Genomic DNA, 22,071 nt, shown 5'->3' with positions numbered 1-22,071 from the left:
TCTCAGTGCAAGAGGCTGGAAAAATAGGTGAGGGGGAGGGAAGGTAGACCTTTATTTGCCAGAAAGGGGTGAAACAGGCATTACTGGGGGTGGGTGGGAACAAGCTGGGGCAGGGGACTGTTGCTGGGTCTTTTTCAAAAGCAGGAATGGAACTGCTGAACGCGGGCATTTCTCTCCCGTCGCCCACCAGTTCCCATCCCTATGGAGGAAGCAGCGGCTGCTTTTTGCTGGCTCAGCAAACTCTGCGCCAGCCGCAGTGGCCGAGGGAGCGTGCGGCGAAATTCTGTGCTTGAAGTGTGGGCCGTGGGGCAACAGGTATGACAAGGACGCAGAAAGCGGTCGGGGCCGCAGGAGCACAGGGAGCATCCAGAAGAGAGCTGACGTTTGCGGAATTCTCTCACAGCCCCAGAGGGCGCGTCTCTGTCTCTAGGGGTTCAGCTCATGTTGTCTCTGAGTGTCTGCTGATTCCATTTTGCTTCCATTTCGCACATCCTGAGGGATTCCTTGTTCTGCAGAAACCTCAACAGGAATCTATGGGGTCCAGAGACTTCCCTGTTCCAAACCGCTGGCTTTTCTTTGTATTTGAACTGTTGAAAGTTAATTTTAGGTGGTGTGCTATGTAAAGAGCCAATAGAAATCAAAAGAGCCAATTTGGTTTCTATTGACTCTTTACCTAGTGCAACACTTAAAATTAATCTCCAGAGTTACTAATATAAAGAATACCACGTGGCTTTTCCCCTCTCCTCTGAGACTCCCAGGGCAACCAGTTTGACTTTAATATTATAACTGCTTGCTTTCTCTCTCTTTATCTACCCAACCCTGGCATTGAATGGGATGCCCACCCATCTTTGTCCCAGGATGACTTGTCCCCCAGGTGTAGACTAGAGACTACAATCCTATGAACATTTATCTGGGTGTAAGTTCCATTGAACATTGAATTGCATACACAGGTTGATACTGGAAATCTCTTTTGCACCTACTATAGTTTGATCTACTTAAGGCTGCAATCTGAAACGCATCTACTTATTTAAATCATTTTAACCACAGTCTTCCTCTCAAGAGGGTCCCAGAAAGGCTTACACAGGACACACTGGCAGAAATCAGCTCCTACCCACAGGCATAAAATCCGAAAGACACAATATAAAAAGGGAAATGGATGGATAGGGGTGGCAATACACAAAAAATGAACTCCGGCGCCAGTGCTTAAAGTTAAATAGCAGTTCATGTATCAGTGACCACCTTGAGATGGTTCAGAGAGACGAGGAGCCGGAGGGGACCTGAATCTGAGCAGAGCTGATGAAATGGACCGGCTTTCCCTCTCCCTCTGCGGTAGACTGCTGGAAATGAAAGCGAGTCCTATCCAGCTCAGTGGGGCTTGGTACTGACTAAACATGTTTAGGATTGCAGAATGTCTTCTCCACTCCATCTTAAAGCTGTTACAAAGTGCAGCCTGAGGCATTTCCTTCATGCCCTGGTTTTTGTCTCTTCTTCCCTCTGATAATTTAACATCTAGCCTGAAAAAAGGGCCTGGAGAACTCCAACTTTGCTCACTCTTTTGTCACATTTTCATTGGTGCAAATAATGGTATTACCCTACTGTGGTTTATGGATCTAACCCCCATAATGGAATAACATGGCTACATTTTTAACCTCTTAACCTTGGGTCTTCTGTTCATCCATCATGGTAGTTACTAGAATGGCAGGAGAGTAAGTTTTCTTTTCTGTTTTTTTGTCATCCTTTTTCTTCATGGAAAGCAGCAATTTCAATCCACGTGTGTGTGTGTGTGTGATGAATTACTCCAGGTTAATTCTTGGGATTTTAATTGCATTGCATGGATAAAAATGCATTCCCAGTATTGGGAAAGCAATAGCCTCAAAGTAGAATTTGTGGCAATTTCCTGCATTGCATTGGATCCCGAATTAGACATTGAATTGATCCAGTGAAATCAGTGAGATTTAAGTATGTCATAACTACCTTAAGTTCCTCTGGATCCAGTAGGTCCACTCTTAAATATATCTAAGTTAGGGTCCAACCAACTTTTGTAGGTGTATGCCTTATGTTCTTAAAGTGTGCATCTAAAAACAAGGTGCAAACGATACAAGGTTTGGAAGCATGGTCACACCATCAGAGCATGCAGAGAGGCAGAATTGCCCATTGCTCCCTGTCTGGGGTACACAGAACTCTGTCCCCAAGTTGCCAGAAAGGTGGGCAAAGGAGCAGAGAGACTCTGTACTCATCCCAAATGAGAGGACGTCCCATCAGGACCAGTGCTGTGCATTTTCCCTTCAAGGCCAGAACATCCAGACACTGCCTCCAGCCCCTTCACTCTCTGTAAAATCGCCATCACCATCTTGACATTCAGTGGTTGTCAAAATTTGCCCACTCTGAGAGCTGCCTGGCCCGGTCTTCATGGGAGGGAGGTATTCGTCCCTCCAGATGTGTTGGCTGGGGATGATGGGAGGACCAACACATCTGGAGGGTGCTGGAGTGGAGCACATTGTGCTAGCGCAGGAATCATCTGCATTGAAGAAGGCTGTTGCCTGAACAACCAAAGCCTGAGTGGTGGGCTGAGAACTGAGGGGAGTTCCGGAAGTGTAGGACAGCAGCAGGGCACCCTTGCCTCTTGGCATCCACGTCCTTGTTGCCCGTGTGAATGCTTTCCCCCCTGATCCCGACAGCCCGAAACCTGGGCCACCTCAGCCTGCCCAGGATCAAATGCAGCCACTTCCCAGGACTTCCTTTCCTGCTCCAAAATGCATCTAGCTCATCAGTGCTATTCCCATGGCAACCCATCATGATGTCAAAGGAGGGACAAATTATCAAGGGACTTAAAGGGACAAAATGTTCCCAGCAATCCCACCTCCCCTAGTCTGTTCTAGCCACGGCCTACCCCCGTCACTCTTTTCCAGTCTGTCGTCTGCTGCTCCCGTCTCCCCTCCTCTTATTTAATTGTAGATTCATTACTGCTTATTTACTCCACAATAACTACCACCCTGCACCCCTAGTGCATATTTGAATGACTGCTCTTTGTGGTGCTACCCACCCAAATACAGTGTTCTGCTGCTGCTTTGAATGTTATTTAACACTCTTGTTCATACGGCCATCACAGTGGTTGCTGTGCACGAAAGGTTAGCTAATCTGGGTTAAGTGTTCTTGAGTACATGTGTCTATTAAGGTTGCCCCATTTAGTTCCACAGGGAGAAAGAAAGGGAGAGGAGAGCGCGAGAATGGCAAAAAGGGTGCTTCTGGAAACTGTTCAAAAGGCATTGTGCAGCGCTTCCAACTTTTCTGCAGTAAGTGAAAAGACAAAACATGGGAAAGTTACGAACGGGAAAAGACAATGTTTGGACTCTCCTGTGAAGCTCCATGAATGAGACAATCAACAATAAATGCCTCATTCTGGGTAAAGAGTACCCAGATTTATTTATGCATTTATTTAATTCGTTTATATGCTGCCTGGTAGTTAAGGTGCTCTCGGCTATTATGTGCTCACTCGCTCTGCTTTGGCTTTTGGTGCACTCTGCACTTGCTCCGCAGCTGCCTGTCCTCCTTCCTGGCACTGCTCCTGTGCCTTTGATGGCAGACTTGGCATGCGGAAATTATGCAGGCATTGGCCTCGTGGCTCCCCACACACCTTTTTTATTGCCAAACTGCTGGTTGCAAAGCACAGGAGCAACAGCCATAAAAAGAGGTGGCCGCATCAGCCTCCCCGTGGCAAACCGGGTTCCATCACGTAGACGGTCGGTTTCCTCGTTTTCCCTCTGGCAGCCTTGGGGACTGGCTCTCAGCTCCAGCCCTGTCCCACCCATGGGGAACGGCTGCCAAATTGGAATAGGGTTGCCAGGAGGGGAAAGGAACAGCCTTCCTGTGCCATCCCCCTTGTTCGAAGCCAGCTAGGAAGAGCTTTGTGGCATGGGCTATCTATGGTGCCTTGCTCCCTGTTGCCATGGAAGGGACATTAGCTGGATCCAGGGCCAAAAGCCGGCAACCTTAAGTTGGAGGTAGCCCGGGGTAGAGCGTGAGAGAGGGGAGCTTGGGTGTATTTATATAGGAAATCAATGGTTAGGTTACGAAGCTTTTGTGCCCTATGCTTGTTGAAGGTCCTGGAACATGCTCAGAAGGGGCAGAAAAGGTGAGCTGGCCAAAAAAGTTGGGATTCCTAGCATCCCCATTCAGCATGTCCATCTTCCGGCTGGGAATACTGGGCACTGTAGTCCATCCAATCTGGAAGGTGTAGGTTGGGGAAGGCTGCTACAAACCCCTGGAAGGAAATTCCGCTCAAGTCCTGAGAGAAGCTTGCTTTGTTAAAGATTTAACAGCTTCCAACTTTCCACAGCTTCTGTTCTGTGCTATTATAATTAATGCTGTTTTCCTTTTTAAAAATGTTGCTAAATTGTTGGTAACCTTGGAGGCTTTATTGATGTCTCATGTGCTTGTGAATCACTTTGAGCAATAGATGAAGCAGGATAATAAATATTTTAATTGGAGACAGAGACGGGGAGCATTTCTCTGCCCAAGGGCTGAATTTAATTCTGAGGAAGATTCTTGGGGGTCACATTCTCGTGGCGGGGGTGGGGGGTGGGGGGGGGCAGGCCAAAGGGAAAGCGAAAACGGTGAAGCCCATGGCAAAAGGGCTGGGGCTAAAATATTTAAAAATGCAGGGCAGAGCTTACAGGAACTAAGCCTCAGGAGAGGCATTTTGACCATTTAAAATGGGGAACAAAGGCTGGGAAATCTCCTAATCAGTGAGCAGGGAAAAGGGGAGGGAATCCACTGGAGAAATCCCAGTGGGCCAAATTTGACCCCTGGACCTGGGATTCCCCACCTCTGATTTCAACAAATAAATACAGCATTTAAAAAATCTGTATTGCAAGGAATGGAGAAAGGAACAAAAATGGTAAAAAGAACCTTTTTATTTAAACAATATTTTAATAATTGTTGATATTATTTATTGGTTTTAGAATATTTAGCCAGGATGTATCCAGATTTTATATGTATTTATTTGTATGAGTATTTATTTATGATGTTGGAAGCCGTCCCGAGGCTTATGTGAATGGGACGGCATACAAAAATTCCAAATAAATAATAAACCTGCTGCCCATTGTTATAAAACAAAGCCCTTGAAATATCAGTATCTAAATCTTTCTGCACCTTTACTGTGTCACAGCAGAAGTAGAATCAGAATCAACAGGGGCCAAACGAAATTTTATAAAGGAGCTAAGAACAGTCTCTTGGCTTGTGTTTCGATGGAAAACATCAAAGGCTACCAGTCTGAACTGAAAAACCCAAGATCTGGGCTACTCCAGTGCTTAACTCTTCCCTTCCTGCCCTGTGTGGGTTACTAATATGTCTCCCTCCAGCTGTTCTCCCAGTGGAGATACCTTGAATCTTGGACTGAGTTCCTTGAGCGGGCTAATTTTCAGTGAACCAAGGGAAGATTGGGAGAGAGAGAAGCTGTTGTCTCCACCCCTATTTCTGGACTCATTTTAGTAGCCATTCTTTTAAGTTTTTTTTTTTAAAGTGTTGCTAACTTGCAGCCTGCTCACTTAACCCTCCCCTTGCCTAAAATTAATCAACTAAAACTGTATTTGATTGCTGCACCCATTACAGCAATTAAAGCTGGCAGCTTGCATTGTTTGAGCTCCCCTGTCGGTTGAACCCCCAGCTCTGGAGGGCATCTTCTTGGGGACCAGACTCCGGCAAACCAAGAACCCGTCATTCAGGAGTTGCGGAGGCAGAGCGAGGGACCCCGTTCTGTGTCGGCTCCCGGTGGGGAGCCCAGTGCGACGCTCCCGCTGCGTCCTCTGCCGTGTCCTCCCCACTGCCCGGGCTCTTAAGCAAAGTCGCTGGGCCTGCTCATGTCCTGCCCTCTCCCCGCATGTCTGCATCTTGCTTCGCGGACTGTGCCTGGCTAATGAGCCAGCAAATGCAGGCTCCTGTTAAGCGGTTTGGCACATCTAGGACTTTTCTGCGGTATTAAATCCCCGGCATAGATCTGTGGACAGGAGAGGCCAAGAACGACCCGAAAGTGCTCCTTGATCTCTCCTGACCAGGGCCACAGCAGACACATCTCCATCTAGCCAGAGGGACCCCCTTTCTTTGCCCCTCTGTACCTGGGAAAGGTTTGTTTGTGCTGGCTCTGCCAACAGGGCCAGTGGGGGGATCTGCAGCCTCTGCCGGACAGCACATTTTGATGCAAGAGGCACCATAGGGTATCCCAGTACAGTGGGGAACAAACAACAGCGAAGGCCAGAGAGAATGTGCACAGGAGAAAAGGTTTCGATGGGAAAAGGGCAGGAATGTTCACAGCAGTGCGCAGAAATTCAATTACAGGATGTGATGGGGGGCGAGATATCAGTATGAATAGGAGGAGGGGCCATGGCTGACCGATTTAATCAGGTACCGGTAGAGGAACCCATTGTCAAGCCCAGCGTGTCCTGTAGCCGGCACGCAGGTGCTGCAGAATGTGGACACCTGAATTCCCAGTGGAAGGCAGGAACAGGAGCCCAGCTGCTTTCCACCCCAGGGAAGCGAGAGCAGGTAGAACCTGAATGCCTGAACCTGAATGCCTCCAGGCCAGGTGTGCATCCTTCACGCTGCAGGCAGGCGCAGTCAGCGATCAAAGCGGAGAGCGCTGTGCCTCTGGAGGGGTCACTGCAGCCGCTCCAGCTGCAGCGTGGAACTGGGCCTAGATGGCACTGAGGGCCCATTCAGACTGCTGTGGTTAGTGCGCATCCTCCGGCTTCATGTGCTCCTCCCTGATCTTCCAAGTTAAGATGTGCAGGGGCACAGCATGGAGTGATTTCTGCAGTGGTGCCATTTCTACGAAATGATCTTCCCACGAAGGGCAGACCAGCCGGTCACCTCACTAAAGCCTGGCCGTTTAGCAAGTCCCCTTTTGGAAGGGGCTGCGTGTTCCCGCTCTCTCCCTCTCTTCCCCGCCGTATCTTTCTTTCGCAATGGATCGCTCAATATGTGCTGATGCTGCAGCTGCTTTTATTGTTATTAGGGCTGCTTATCATTACTGGCTGTTAGATTGTCATTGTGTGGTTTTGTGCAGGACTGTTCACGGCAGATGCACCAGTGCTGGCCGGCCGGCCAACCGACCGGCCTGTTTCACAGGCTGATGTCTCTGCTTCAGGAAGCAGCTTGGGAAGAGCAGTAAATTTCATATCTCCTGACCTCTAGCACAGGTGTGGCCAACCTTGGGCTGGGGAGCTGCATCGAGCCCTCCTCAGGTGCCAGTCCAGCCAGTGGGGGCCTCGAGAAGGCCCTGTGCCCTTCCCCAGCCCACCTCCTTCCCCTTAACCACAGATGGCTTGGCGGTTTCCTGGCATTTGTGCAGCCGCTCCCTGGTTCTGCAAGATCAAAATTTCATCAGAGCCCAAGGATTGTAACAGCTCTTCCACCAGAATGTGTAGGAGTGTTGCTTGTTGTATTCACCCCCCGCCCCAGGCTTCCCGGACGGACGTGGAATTTGATCCTGGGGCTGAAAAAGATTCTGCAGCCCTGCTCAAACATCTCTTGTCTCCGATTCTGTACCGCCCGCATTCCATACAGCGATTGTGACTAGCAGGCTCTGGCCTCACCCCCCATGCATTTGCTGACTCCTCCTGGATGACTTCCTCTGATTACTGTTACTCCTGATTGCATTTACATCCCACCAATATAAGCAACCCAAAGTGACTGGCGCTGCTCCTCACTGTTTTGCCCTACCAAGAACAACCCTGTGCGGTAGGTTTGACTGAGGGTCGGTGAGTGGCGGAAAGTCACCCAGTGGACTTTAGGGCTCAATGGGGACTACAGTGCAGACCTTCCAAGCTTGGAGCCCAACTCTCTAACCACTACACCACGCTGCCGTTCCAAGGCAGTCGGCGGTTTTTCTGGATCCTGTGCATGTGAACTCTGTCGCTCCATCGGGTTGTGTTGTGTTGAGGCCTCCCCCAACACTAGAGACCTGGAGAGGGTATCCGTAGCCCTGGTTACTGAGCGCATGCCAGTGTGAAGAGATGCTCACATTTAGGTGTTGCTAGTTGAAGGCAGTCAGCCCTCCCATGTCCCATGAACAGCAGCTTGGTGGCAGCTTTAAAGCTACGTGAGATGCTTCATTTTGGCACCTTTCTGGGGTTTGTTTTCAGGCAGGTGTGAATGTGGGGCCAGCTCCCCCCGCCTGCCTAATCGCGGAGTGCACTTTATTTATTTACTATTTGTATTAGGGATTTTTACTCTTCAGCATATACTCTCAGAATATTGGCTTCAAACTCTGGCTGACGTGTGTTTGGCTTCATCCTAAGGGGGTGGCCTTTGGTGCAGGTTGCGTGGTCTGCCCTGGGATGGAAACCTCAGTGGAGCAGAAGGCAGAAATGTTTTCCTGCTTGTCCCTCACATGTTCAGATCTCACGGCTACCGCACATGAGGGTGCTGATTAAATTTTGAAGTGGAGGGCACTCTTCCGATGCTTTCTGTCTCCATGCCCTGGAACAGCGTCCAAATATTCAGGTAGATACCTTGCTGCCTATCAAGAGACTTGTGTCAGCAGTTTTCCTGTCCACCAGGAGCAGGTCTCCTGCGAAGCTAATGGGTCTTATTTGCAAATTCTAGACCAAAATACTTTCCATTTCAACAGGGAAAGTTAACCTCCCTCTAGTGAGGATTACAGTGGAAGCTCAGGGAATTCTGAGGGATGTCGCAGATGACCAGAAGATTGCTGTCTTGGAGCTACTTCAAGGAAAGACTGGAAACAAATACATGGGTACAAAAATGGCACGAAATATGTGCGGAATTAAGTTATACCGAACCTGTGCTGAGTTATGATCATTTTATCTGCATGGTAGGACTGTGAGCACCTCAAAACCACCCATCTTAAAAAAGAGGAAAAACCAGCACACGGGGCATTTATACCTGTAGAGATGGTGTCATCTTTCCCTTTTTTTAAGAAAAAAATTAAGGCATTTTTCCAGCAGGAAAAACAAGGGATGCAATGTTGAGAAAGCACGGACAGGTTTGTTTGCTTATACAAACATACACATAGTTATAGGCTGCCTATAACTGCGGAGGCCTTCCTAGGTGGCTTAGAGTGCAAATGACATTGTGTGGACTCCCTGTAAAAGGTGGAGCAAGCAAGACACAGTGAATTCAGGATGCTTCTCATCTGGATGCAGCCACCATACCGAGTTGCCTCAACCGGCATCCTTTTCCCTTCCTTGAAAGTGCTTGGCAGTTGTTGCAGGCAGGTGTTGAAAGCAGAACCAGTCTGAAGAGGGCCCCATCTCTCTGCTTCGGTTATTGTGCGACGAAAGCCACAGGTAAGTGGCTGAGCTGGGAGGAACCCACAAATGCTAACTGGGGTGTGTGCGTGTGCTTGCGCCCGGTGTTTTTCTTGTGACTCTGTGACCTTCCGAGTGAATTAGAGATTGCCGGCCTTTTCAGTGACCTTCTGGGTGTTTCTATCTGCTTTCATACCCGTTTTTGTAGTTTCCAACAGATAGCAAAACCAGAAAGTCTACTTGAATGGCTTAGATACAAGTTATGAAGTCCTGTTGTTAATAGCTATTCTTCTTTTGCCTTGCTTGGGTTTTTTGAAGATGTTGATGGTGTGTTTCTGTGTTCTCTTCTTGTGCAATCATGCTAATAATGTGTGATATTTTAAAGAATCCCTCAAGGAGAGTGTTAAACTAGCAAACCCTGCCTTCGGAACCCCAAGGAACGGACTACAAAATCAAGGCTTGTTTCAAGTTGTAAACCTAGTTTTTCTAATGGAGAATTCATCTCCAAAAGCAGTAACAAAGCCAGTGGTTCTGGGCATGTGCAGAGGGCTTTTTTCTTCTTATGCCCATAAAACTACAGTCATCTTTTTTTAACCAACCAGTGCACATGATCAAGCATCTTACAGTGAACTAAAAACCCATCCGCTGGAGTAGAAGGAACAGGCAGACCGTGCCTGTGTCAGCACTGCAGGCACTCAAACGATCGCCAGCTCGCCAGCTCCCTCGGCAGTTTGGGCATGGCCTGTGAGCGTGGATCTTCGTGGCCAAAGCGAAGGAGAGAGAGAGGATGGCGCCAGTCTCCCCCTCCATCCTGAGCCCCATGGTTCGCCTCTGCCACGTCCTGCACCAGGGATAACGGCAGCTTCCGCCTGGTGCCTGTTGCACGCCAGCCGGGGTGGCCAAGAGCAGCAGATGGTCTTAATCCAGCGCCGTGTCCAGGCCGTTAAGAGCAAGCGGTGCTGCCAGTGCTTTACGGCACGGCACGGACCGCTGCACAGAATGGCCTGAGCACAGCCGCGAGTTCCCACTAGCCGGGGTTGGCAGGAGGCGCATCAGTGCCACAGGCTAAATGCTGAAAGGGCACGGCCTGCGGCTTTGCTGCATCCTCCTGCGCTGGGTCATGAAGGGCTTGCTCTCCCCGCCTCCCCCACTAGAGCCCCGACTTCTCCGTGAGAATCCAAGGCAAGCCCTGCTGGATCAGCCAAAGGCCTGCCTAGACCGACTTTCCGCTCCCTGGGCGACCTCCCAGAGGTGTCCTGAGAGGTCTCCATCCTGACATCTCGTGGTTGCAGTTCCATCCCGGCGAGCTGAATGGGGTAGCAGGCATAACATTTATGCTTTATTTTTTGTGAGGTCTGACTCGGTCTCTGTTTCCCCGGTGTAATAATGCTTGTCACCGACATCCTTTGCTGCCCAGAGCTTTTTGCAGTCCCTTGATTTTTCATGTAGCAGCAAAAAGTTTCAGAGCACCGCATTCAACCTGGTCAGAAAGGATGGCTCCTGTCTTGTCTTCCTATAGTTGCAGCATCAAAGCTGCCCACAGAACCAGCGGCCCATGGCAGTCCGCCATCCGGGCTCCTGGGCTTGGGCTTGGGCTTGCTGCTGCTTGTGATGGGGAAAGGGCAGGAATGGCTTGGGACAAGGCCAGGCTGGGAGGCACTTGTGGGCCAGGTCATTGCAGGCCAAGGGGGAAAACATTTCTGCTGTCCTCTGCTTACTGGACTACAAATGCATCTGAAACTTCAGGGCTGGTGGGGGTCAGGATGCGGTGCCAGGATGTGCCCCAGCAGCTAGTGCCATGCCAGCTGCCCGACAAAACACTTCCAGTGATGGATGGAAACCAGGCCAGGACAGAACAGTACCTATTGTTCCTTCTGGAGTCAGACCGAAGGGTGGCTACAAACGTCCTTGTTCTCCCTTCCCCATGAAGACTGTTTTGCTGCATGTATTGATTTCGGTCGTTCTGATGTATGGCCAATTGTGTCCCGAGGGCACAGGCCAGATTTGTGGAATCTCAGAGGGCAGGAAAGGTACCTGAAGATCTACTGGTCCAAACTAACTCCTTGCCCTCTGCATTGACCCAATCTCATCCCTCATCGCAAACCAGCAGCTGTAAACAAGGGACAGAAACCTCCGTTCCCAGAAGGCTTCAGTCGAAGGATGCAGAGGACCTTCTGCCCATCCACCTGTGACAGATAGGAGATGATGTTTGATTGCAGGTGGCGAATAGACAGAATGAGCCACATTGGCCAGAGGTGCTGACCCTCTTTTCGGCCCCAGAGCTCAATTCAGTTTCAGAGACTCTCTAGGGAGTTGCACTCCAGCCAAGATACCAATCTGTTTTAGCGGAAGGCGATTAATTCCAGCAACTAAGCCTTAGTTAATGGGTGCACAGAGACCAAATACTTTGGGGCCAAGCTATTTGAAAGCTTCCTGACATCCAAACTTACATATAACTTGGGTTCCTCATCAGGGCCCCCGTGATACATCCCACCACCAAGAGAGGTTAGGTGGGTGCTTACTTGAGATGCCTGTTCTCAGGCACCCCCCCCTCCCCCCGATGGCCACTCTTCCCTAGGGAGATCTGGTTTAGCCCCCATTTTATTGTGCTTTATATGGGCAGGGATGCTGATACCCTTCTGTTGACTAATAGCTTTTAATGCTGCTTTCCCATTCTTTTGTGATGAAAGTTTTGGCTCCTGTTTTTATTCTATTTTATGATGTATTTTATTCTGCTTATTGCTGTTTTTATCTGAATGTTATATATTGCGTCGATCATCCAGTGGATGGAGAAGCAATTTATAAACATGCCACCATCAGCATCAGCTCCATCCCAACACCAGCAGTAGCAGTTACCAAATTATAATAGTGCCAGGCCTGGTGCTCAGGAGATAAGGCGCCCGGATTTAGCGCTTCAGTGCAGAACCCTGACCAAAGCCAGCTGCTTGTGCAGGATGGGCCGCAGTCCTGTTGGCCGTTGTGCCCTTGACTCTGGCCAAGCTGCTGTCGACTGTGGCTCCTCCTGGCCATCCGAGGTGGTGATGCCGCATCTGCATCCCGCACCTTCCTTTGCATTAGGAAGACCTTTGGAGGACGTCCTTCCAGGATGTTGTCTGAAAGAAAGCTGAAGCTGCATGAAGGAGGCAGAGGGAAACTCGGATTCCAAGCCCTTCTGGAGGTGAGAACGGAACAACGGACTCCTGACTGAACCCTTTCTCCTGTCGCCACGTTGAGGGCTTGACCCCTTTCAAAGTCTGGGAAGAAGGAATGCATTCTGCCCACAGCCGAGGGGCTGAGATGAATGCAACGAATGTAGGCAGGGAGGCATTTTCAAAGCGATGCTCCTTCTCATTGGCTGGCATTGAATTATGGCCGCCTGCCAAGGACGTCATTCTGCCCCCCCCCGCCGGCCCCGTTTCGGCACGCACAGTCCCTATGGCAGCCTCATTCCCATCAATCAGCTGCGGTTATTGTTACAGAGTTGGGGGAGATGCCGTTAGAAGGAGTGACTATATTTCTGTAAAATGCCTAGGAGTATCCATGTTTGTTTCTCAGATGGAGAGACGGGAGCCATGCGCTTCCATGGAACCAAAGTGCAGCCATATTGCTGTGCGTGGAAGCAGAGCAAGAACTCGCGTTGTGTTTCCACGGCCTTTTGTTTTGTTCCGAGCTCAACATAGGACAAGAGGCTTTATTTTTCTGCAGTCGGTGAACTGACTGCTTAAATGCACAGGACCCTTTTCCACAACATGTTCCGGCAAAGGACGTAACATATTAGTTTCTCTCACAAGGATAGTGCGTAGCTGCCATTTTGACTTTCACTGTCAAAAGCAACCTCTCGTTCTTCATTTTATGACTTTATAGCATCAGTATGGATGGCTTTCTTGGGGAGATGGGGAGAACGAGACAGTGGTTATTATTGATTTTTGGTTGTACAAGATGAAGGAAGCCATTTTTAGTACAAAGGAAGGGATAAATGGCGAAGCCAGACTGCAGATGGTGGATTGGCCATTTGTTTCTGAAGATACACACCAGTTAAAGTCACTCTCTTTCCAAAGCTTTCTAACCCATTCACTATTAAGGATGCTGTTCATAATATGTAGAATTGTTTATTTTTCAGCTTTGGCCAAATGAGAGACCAGTTTACTGATGCTTCAGAGAAGAGATTCTCAACCTTTCTGTGTTAGCAGGCACATTCTGAATTTTCAGAGGTGGTTGTGAGTGCTCTCACAAAACGTTGGCTATTTAGCCATCCCTAAAGGGATGCTGCCTTTCCAGTCACAAAATATGCATTTCCTAGAGGGAAAACAGTTGAGACAAGAAATGTAACTTACCCAGAATACAGGACTGCAGTGGGTTCCGAGCCCCAAAATGCAGGGGAGGGTAGTCCTTTGCATTGCAGCGGTTAAAATAAATTTTATTTAAAAAAAAACCTTCAGAAATAAAATAATCAGGAGGAACTGTGAGCTGGGAGGCACCAAAGGATTTAATGGATATTGCAGCCAATGGGTGGCACATTGGAGACCCAGCTAGGGAGAAAGAAGCCATTTTTGTGCTTAGTCCTTCTATGGATAATAGGCTAAAAGGAACTAACAAAATAGTGTATCCCTGGTGCTTCAAAGCGAAATGTGTAGTCCTAGTTGGTCTTTTCAGTACATTCTTTTTTTTAAAAAGTCCTTCCTGCAGTTTTGGAACAACTTCTTAAAACAGGGACTTAGTGTACTCTGATGCAGATAATCTAGAGTCTCTGTTGTATCTTCCTGAGAATCTCTGGTTTCATTTTGAGGAAGAAAGGGTCTTGTTTTCAAGGGAAAATGTTTAAATACGTGCAGTCATATTTGCTAGAGAGTTTGAGGCTGGAGCAGGGCATGAACTTCGGCATCCTTCATGACCTGGACCTTTTCTTTCATGAAACTTCTGTTGTTGTTAAGTACTATAGCTTCTGCTTTAGCTCTATGGTTTGGGGTGTAAATAAAGCTTACTGACTCACCACATTTTCCCAATCCACTGAAAAATGCCGATGTTAGTTATCCTGCGGCCTGGAATCTGGCAGAGGGGTTGTAGGTCAGATCATTCGGAAGTCCACAAGTTGCCCGCTGCTGGCCAGCTTTCCTGGAGGGAATTCTCAGGCTAGGAGGCAAGGAAGCAACCCGACCTGCAGAATGGGGACCCCGTGCTCAGTTTGCATAGCTTTGGCTGGAACCGCTTGGAATGAATTGTTACCCTTACTGATGCTGATGGAGCGTGCGAGACCACGATCACTTAAAATCAATTCGAGAAACATGATAGATTTATTAGTTTGAGTAATAGAGTCACATTTGCCTGATGTATTCTCCTTGCGGTAAGCTTCACGAAATGAGCATTGCTTGTTTGTAGATGTTTCTGATTTTTCAGTTTGCGGCAGAGCGGCCTTCCTCTTGCCCTCTTTGTGTGTTGGCTTATTAAGAACATGGGGATAATTTAGGCACGTCATTTCAGTCTCACTTATGTGCTTGCCCACATTCTCTTCATCCAGCTACATCCTCTGTTTGCTTATGTGACCCATCCTTTCCCAAGGGGGCACAATCCACAGAAGTTCTCCACAGTGAGACCCATTGAATAGCTTTCGCATGATCTATTGTTGGCTAACCTAAGCCCCTGGGGACAGAGGATGGATAGAAATACACATCAATGGAGATTAAACTGTCCCCTGTGCCAAGTACTGGGATGTCTGAGAAAACCTCCGTAGATTCAAATGGGCAGATTTTTTTTTTCTTTTTGAATCTCACTTGCTGAATCCACTAAGTTGCACTAATTCTGTGGCCTTGCAGAAGGGTTTTTTTATTGAAAATAATTTGGGGAGGATTGGTACTCATGCAAAATAACGCTTGTGTGCATTTACAATCAGGAATTACATTCTCATCCGTCTCTTTAAAAAAAACGCTTCCATCAGTGAGCGAACGAAAGGCACCTGCCAGTCTGCAAAATTCAGTCGGAACAAATTTAACAACGTCGTCGAGCTGGAGGTTTTCCACAAAGCTGCTCAAAAGGGTGGTGAGACAGGCGGCTGAAGGTGCCTCGGGCCACACGGGTGGGACAGACGTCTTTCATCCGTGCAGATGGTCCTGCCTGCCCCAGGGAGCGTGTGAGTGCCCTCCATCTTGGGGCAGGAAGTGGTGGAGACGGGAAGAGATTTTGGGCTCGGTGGTGTTTTGCTGGCGTGCGCTTGTCGCAGGTGCCCAAATGTCCGGCCGCGGAGGGGTTAATTCCCCGTCCCTGGCACAGCGCCCTGATGGATGGGTCGGCATTTTCAAGCCGTGACCTTTAGTGAGAGGCATTTGGCTGGAATGCATCCCCAGGAATCTCACGCAGGCTGTGGCGATGCATGTGCTGGAAGAGGGAGGCCCATGGTGCCAACAGGCGGGGAGGGCAAATGCGGTGGGAGGGGAAGAGTAATGGATGCAGGAAGTGGACCTCATTACGGCCTCTGTCCATTCATCTGAAAAATAAAAAAGGCCTTCCGCCCATAATATATTCCTCCAGCTAGGCATACTCCCAGTTTTAACGAATTTTTGATTTATTTTCCCAAGGCATGTCCATCCTGCCTTCCTATTGTGCAAGATGTTCAAGGTCAGCGTTTATAATGAAGCTTTCTTTCTCGCCCACCCTCGCCGGCACAGCCCTCATTCAGCCCCCTTTCTTGGGCTGTCACCCCGGGGCAACGTGCTGCCACGCCACCGGCTGAAAGCTCTCGGGAAAGTCGCTCGGTCCGGCTTTCGTGGCAGCGCAGCCCTTCCCAGGCAGTGGGGTGCTGTCTGAATACTCCCCACGTGCCAAAATCCCCTAGCGTATGGAAAAGCCCCCATGTCCAATGCAGTGAGTCTGCTCTTGTTTGCTTGTTGGCTTTGCAATGTGTGAATGGCCGTCCCCGGGTTTTGAGACCTTGCGGGGGACTCTGTGCCCTAACGGGTGCCTCAGGATTTGCACCAGACAGGTTGTAGCTTGGAAAGACGTGCGTCATTTGTGGCAGCTTTGAAGTCGCCTCCCTGCTTGTGTTATGAGTTCAGCGTGAGAGCTGGGAAAACAAAATAGCAAAGCTGGACATGAATGCATGCGATTAATTCTGTGAGGGGCACTTGGGCTCCCTGGCCTCAGAAGGGAGCAGTAGGGAGAGCCGTGTGGACAAGTCACCCTGCAGGCCCTTCCACCTCACCTGGTTTTGGGAGTTTAGCATCCCGGTGGAAATGCAGGAAGCAGTGCCTGGGAAGGCCGGCGTCAGGATGCAGTGCGGGCGTCGCGAGCGTCAGCAGAGCCGCTTCCTCCGGCACGAATGGTATTGTCCATCCGTCGCCCATCTGCGTGTGGGCAGGTGGGGAATTGGTGTGGGTGGTACGTAGGTGCCACGTGCCTTTCAGGAATCGCTGGAGATGGGGACAAAAAACCCTATGCATCCAAGCTCGAGGAGCGAGACGGTTCTTGTGCCTTTTATGGAGCTGCTTCTTCCGTAGGCGTATACGGGGCCTCTTGACGTATGCCTGTGTGATCCTTTGTCTCTGCACCTGTGAAATTTTGCTGAGCATTTGTTCACATCTCTGTTCATCCCACCACTGAGAGAGAGCTTTCTACACACACACACAGACACACACACGGAGGTCTTCCGTGCCAGAGCAGCGCTCAAGTTAGCTCTAGCCCGTGCTTCTTTCTAAGTGTCTAAAATCTTATGCGTCCCCAATCTTCTGTATGTTACAGTGCAAGCATATATCACCGTTATATAGTGATAGAATGGAATAGCAGAATCGGGGGGAGGGTGGAACCTATATGGAACAGCTTTTCCCCTAAAATGGAACATTTTGGAGAGTTGTTCCATTTGCTTAATTTACATAGTTTGCAGAGCTCGGAGCTTTTTAAATGCAGAATTTGGGTTGCCCTGCTGCAGAATTGTTAGGGTACTTTTAAAGTCCAGAGTAAACTTTCTCTGCTAATATGGGGGCAGTCAGGACAGCTGAGGGGGAAACACACGCAACCCCGAACCCTCGGCACGAGGCTTTGCACACTCCTCCTGTTCATGCCAGTGCGGCTTATGCGGGAGAATTTCCCAGGGGGCTGTGCTGCGTGGGCTAGACCCGCTTCCCCCTCCATCCCCAAAGCTGCCGTCATTTCTTGGCACCCACAATCCAAGGATTGCCTGAATCCTTGCAGTGCTGGCATGCAGATTCCCCTTCTCGCAGACATGCCTGTGGTCGCAGAGAGACGGATGCTGTCACAAGGCCAGGGGTTTCTGTACGAGTGTTGAGCATCTCGACCCGCAGCATGGCGTGCGTGGTGGTGCTGGTCTCCCCCCTGCAAGTGGAGTCTTCAGCAGGAGCACATGGACATCTTTCTTGCTGCCTGCCACACCTCCTGCCCTTCCTGATTTTTTATTTTTTTACACAACATTCATTTTTAACTAGGGGTGGTTGGGTGCTGGCTTGCTACAAATAAGACTTTTGGGGTTCAGTCCATGCTACTTTGTGTTGGGTTTTTGGCCAAGTCGCTCGTCTCCGAGCCTTATCCACTCATCTTCTGAGAAACGGGTGCCGGAGCAGAAACCCACGGGTTCAAACGAGAACATTTTTATGTTTTATCTCTTGGAACTCAGATCCACATTTGCTCCACGCTAAGTTCTTGGCAGATTCCTTCGCTTTTAGTCTCATCGGTTCACCTTCTGGGAAAGGAGGATGCTGTGACACTCGGACAAGTGTCCCCTGCAGCCATTTTGTGAGAGTGCTCACGACGCCTTGACATTCCAAATGCACCCACTAACCTAAAAAATGTCGGTACCCTCTGGAGAATGCAGTGCCTCGAGGACATTGCTAAGCAAAGCCGCTTGGTCAGGGAACACAAGGAGAGCCCGGCTGGATCAGCACTGCACTCAGGACCCCTCAGGCAGGATGGGTGCAAAGTCCCCTCCTGCACCAGCTCCTCTGGTAAGGAGGCAGGACTTTGCCAACAAGGCTGGTAGCCCGTGACCACCGCCCCCTCCTTCATGCATTTGCCCAGTCCCCCTTTAAAGCGATCCAAACTGGTGGCCACCCCCATGTGCAGGTGGTGAATTCCTGCATTTAACTCTCCTTTATGTTCATTCAGCGCCTGTCTTACAGTTAGAAGGATAAGGCAGCAGGGGCTGATTATGTGCTTCCCGAAGGAGGCAGCAGCCTCCGTGCCCCAGACCTTTCCCCCGTGCCTTGGGCCATTCTGGGCACCATCTCGCAGCCTGCTCTGAGCTGCCTCGCCGTCCCGCAGCCGAGCCGCCTGGAAGTGCGGACGTGGAACGTGGGGGGCCCGGGAGGGCTTCACTTGGTCTCGGATGGCCCCTGCCCCTGCCCTCCTCCAAGCCCACATCCCATGGAATATCCGGCACTGAGCCGATTACAATTACGCCCATGTTGTCTGTTTTTTTAAAGAAAAATTTATTTAGTTAATACGCTGGATAAGTATGGAATGCAAAGCTCAATTTATGTAAAGCTCGCATTGTGCAGGATTGTATGTTGCAGTTTAGTATGTCGCTCTTGGCATTTTTGTAGCACAGATAATACTCCTAAACTTTTGAATCGCATTCAGTCTATTAGCATTCGACTCGGACTAGTTGGCATTCATTTTGCACAGTGTTCGAGGCACTCTGTGGAAAAGACACGATACCAATCCTGACCTTGGGGCACTGAGTTTTCATGCCATATAAAAGAACCAATGTTTTTATCTGTTTGTGCATTGGCTTGAGCCCCTTCAGGCTGGAAAGGTGAATTGTAAGAGCTGGAAATAAATAAAAATAACCCCGCTACCCTCAGCAATGCAGCATTTAGCGAGGCTCCGCATCTCTCAGAAGAATGCAGTCAATCCTAGAAATGCGCACGCCAAGGTCTGCCTGGCCCCATATTCCCCATATACGCTTCCCAGTCCTCCCTTCACACAGCTTTAATGCCTGCATTTCTGGCAGGTATCCCCCCTCCCACCCGCCCCAAACATTTCACTGCTCACATTTTGTTTTATTAGCTCATGCATTACTTCAATATCCCTGTAATTTATGACTCTGTGGAATAATTGCTTTGTCTTTTGCAGAGGTATCATGTTATTGTTTCTCATCATTCAAAGGGCTGCTGGTTTCAAATCAGGAGACTTGGAGGGGATAAAAATGCCACCTACTGCTGCCCTCAGCAGCTTTGTGGGGCTCCCCCCCCCCCCCCGGGCATTGACCTATGTCACCCCAACCTTAGGGCAGAGCAAGGATGCCCCACCTGGAACCCTTCGGTCTGCAGCCCAGGCCCAGCGTCATGTATCCATCAGCCGAATTTCAACACTCCTCTGCATGTGGGCAGCAGGTCAGACCTCCATCCCTCCTCCGGCAGGAGGCCCTTCCCTGGGTAGCCACCCTCCTGATCTCCTTCAGCGAGGGCATCCGGAGAAGGGCCTCTGCCCCAGGTCTTAAGGGGTGGGCAGGCACACATGGAGGGCTTGTCTTTCAAATGATGCAGGGCTGCGCAGGACCCTGTTAGAAAGGCTTAGTCCTCACCATCATGAACGTTTAGAGTCTGTACGAGGGGCATGCCTCCCTGCTCAGCTCTGACCTAAGAGAAGGTAGTGTTGAGGACAGCGCTTTCTGCCCCAGGAGAGCGAACGGCCTTGCTCCCCAGCAGAGGAAAGCAGGACGCCTGCAGGCGATGGCACCGGCATCCTCGGGATGCAGGCGGCCGGCCGGCCTCTGATCTTAGGCGTAGTCTTTGAGTCGTCTCGCTGCCTCCCCACATTGTCAACCAGGGTCTCCAGGCGAATCCGAGCATGCACTCAGCCCGCCAGGCTCTTGCTTCCTGGGGGCACTGCTGGTAACCCGCCCTCTCCTCTTCCTCCCTGCGCTAGCCAGAGCTCAGGAGGTCCAAGCCGAGAATGTGACGGTGGTGGAGGGTGGCCAGGCTGAGATCAACTGCAAGCTGCACCAGTACGACGGCTCCATAGTGGTGATCCAGAACCCATCCCGCCAGACGCTCTTCTTCAATGGCACGCGGGGTAGGTAACCGCTGCAGGGACTGGGGGGCCCAAGGTGGCGTGCAGGAATGGGTGTGGGGCCCATGTTTGAGGCAGAGTCCGCCAGAGGTGCCACCCCCTCCAAATGGGCATGCCCGCCAGCTGAGCCACGCACCCTCCAGGGCCCTCTAATGGTCAGACAGATTGTAACTTGAGCATTTGCAGGCAGCGGTCACCCTGTAGAGTGGGCGAGAGAGCCAGGCCGAGAGTACCAAGGCAGAGCTAGTGTGCCTTCACTTGCTCACTCGGACACACAGACTCAGTCCCACTGTCGAGTCCTTGGCCAGTCTGACCTTGGTAGCAGGGAATCCCAGCTAGTCCATTCTGGCTCCTTCCAGATGTGCCAGGCTGCAATTCCGGCAGGTCCCAGCCAGCGTGGCCGTTGGCCATTATGGGAGCTGTGACCCGGCAGTTCTGGAAGGTGCCAGACTGGACGAAGCTGAGTTAAACTCTGATCATAAGAATACTGTATTCCTAGTCCAGGCCTGACTCCAGAATTGTCGCAGCCCAAAGGGAAAAGCCCAAATGGCACTCTCTGTGCTAAATATATCTCCGCAGACCCAAATATGCCAGTCTGAAGGAGCTTTCTCACTTTGCCTATTGACAGAGACGGGCCTGTCTGAGCTGCTGCTAAGAAAAGAGCATAGATTACAATTCTAAGCTCACCCGGGGTTCCTTCTCAAGCTGCGTCAGTCCCTTAGGCCTGAAAAGAAAGAACCGTCCAGATCCCAGGTGGATGGGGGGGCTGATGAAGAGCCGAGGCCTCATTTCCTCTGCCTCCTTACAGCCCTCAAAGACGAGCGTTTTCAGTTGGTGGAGTTCACCCAGAAGCAGGTCCGCATTGTCCTCTCCAACGCCCGTCTAGATGACGAAGGTGGCTATTTCTGTCAGCTGTATACAGAAGACACGCACCACCAGATTGCCATCCTGACCGTCCTGGGTATGTGCGGCTCACCCCCGGGCCAGGACGCCCTCCCCACCCTTTGAGTTGGTGATGGGAACTGGAGTGCCCAGGGGTTCGATCACGGAGGCCTGCGAGAGCAGTCTTTAGGGATTTCCTGAGCTGGAATGGAATTGGCTGCGGGGCGGGGGGGGGGGTCCTTTGTTTTAAGGATCCTAAGCTGGAAAGGGTGAAACCTGAAACCCTGCCGCTCCTTGCCAACGTTGTCTTCTGTTTAACTCTACCTCCGTAGTCAAAGGTTTTTGTTCAGCTTGAGGGCTAGGAACTTGTTTTTTGCTTTTAAAAAATGTCGTGGCATTTCAACCTTGTGAAAGCCAGGAACGCATAGAGAGCTTCACCTGAAAACCTCTCTGGCCCTGCCAGTGGGACCCTGCGTGCATGTCTGGCTGCCTTGGAGGTTTATTTGGGTACTTTTGTGAATGCAACTAGGGTGGCTGCGGCGCTGAACAGTAAGCAGGGCACTGCCTGCCTCGTCACCTGCCTTTTCCTTGCAGTGCCTCCTGAAAACCCACTGGTGGAGGTAAAAGAGCAAGCCGTGGAAGGGGGAGAAATCGAACTCACCTGCACTGTTCCCAGATCGCGCCCCGCGGCCACCCTGCGCTGGTACCGGGACCGAAGAGAGCTTAAAGGTGAGACTCCCAGGGAAGTGGGTTCCAGGGGCTTTTCAGCATCTGCTGGGGCAGTACCTTAGGCCTGGGGGTTTCCCGGACAGGCACGCTTCCAGCCCCCGCTTGTTTGGTGGTCCCCTGGCTTTTCTGCACCTCCCCTTTCCCCCCGCAGCATTCACAGCTGAACTGCCTTGACTGAGCC

The 22,071-nt window shown here is 50.4% G+C and overlaps 1 protein-coding gene across 4 annotated transcripts in view; it reads left to right on the top strand.

Annotated features, from left to right (window-relative positions):
- The window catches only part of CADM4 (cell adhesion molecule 4), a 98,636-nt gene that overhangs the window by 68,115 nt on the left and 8,450 nt on the right, over window positions 1-22,071 (top strand). For all 4 annotated transcript variants that reach the window (XR_006415186.1, XM_044434802.1, XM_044434803.1 and 1 more), the window contains 3 exons: window positions 20,136-20,282; window positions 21,088-21,240; window positions 21,756-21,890. Coding sequence is in view for 3 of the 4 variants with exons in the window: in XM_044434802.1 (XP_044290737.1) it covers window positions 20,136-20,282; window positions 21,088-21,240; window positions 21,756-21,890 (435 nt within the window). In the remaining variant the exon portion in view is untranslated. The remainder of the gene's footprint in view (window positions 1-20,135; window positions 20,283-21,087; window positions 21,241-21,755; window positions 21,891-22,071) is intronic.

Source organism: Varanus komodoensis, unplaced genomic scaffold (assembly GCF_004798865.1).
Source record: "Varanus komodoensis strain SLA01 unplaced genomic scaffold, ASM479886v1 scaffold29_1, whole genome shotgun sequence".
Classification (NCBI taxonomy): Eukaryota; Metazoa; Chordata; class Lepidosauria; order Squamata; family Varanidae; genus Varanus; species Varanus komodoensis.
This window is presented reverse-complemented; position numbering and strand designations above follow the sequence as displayed.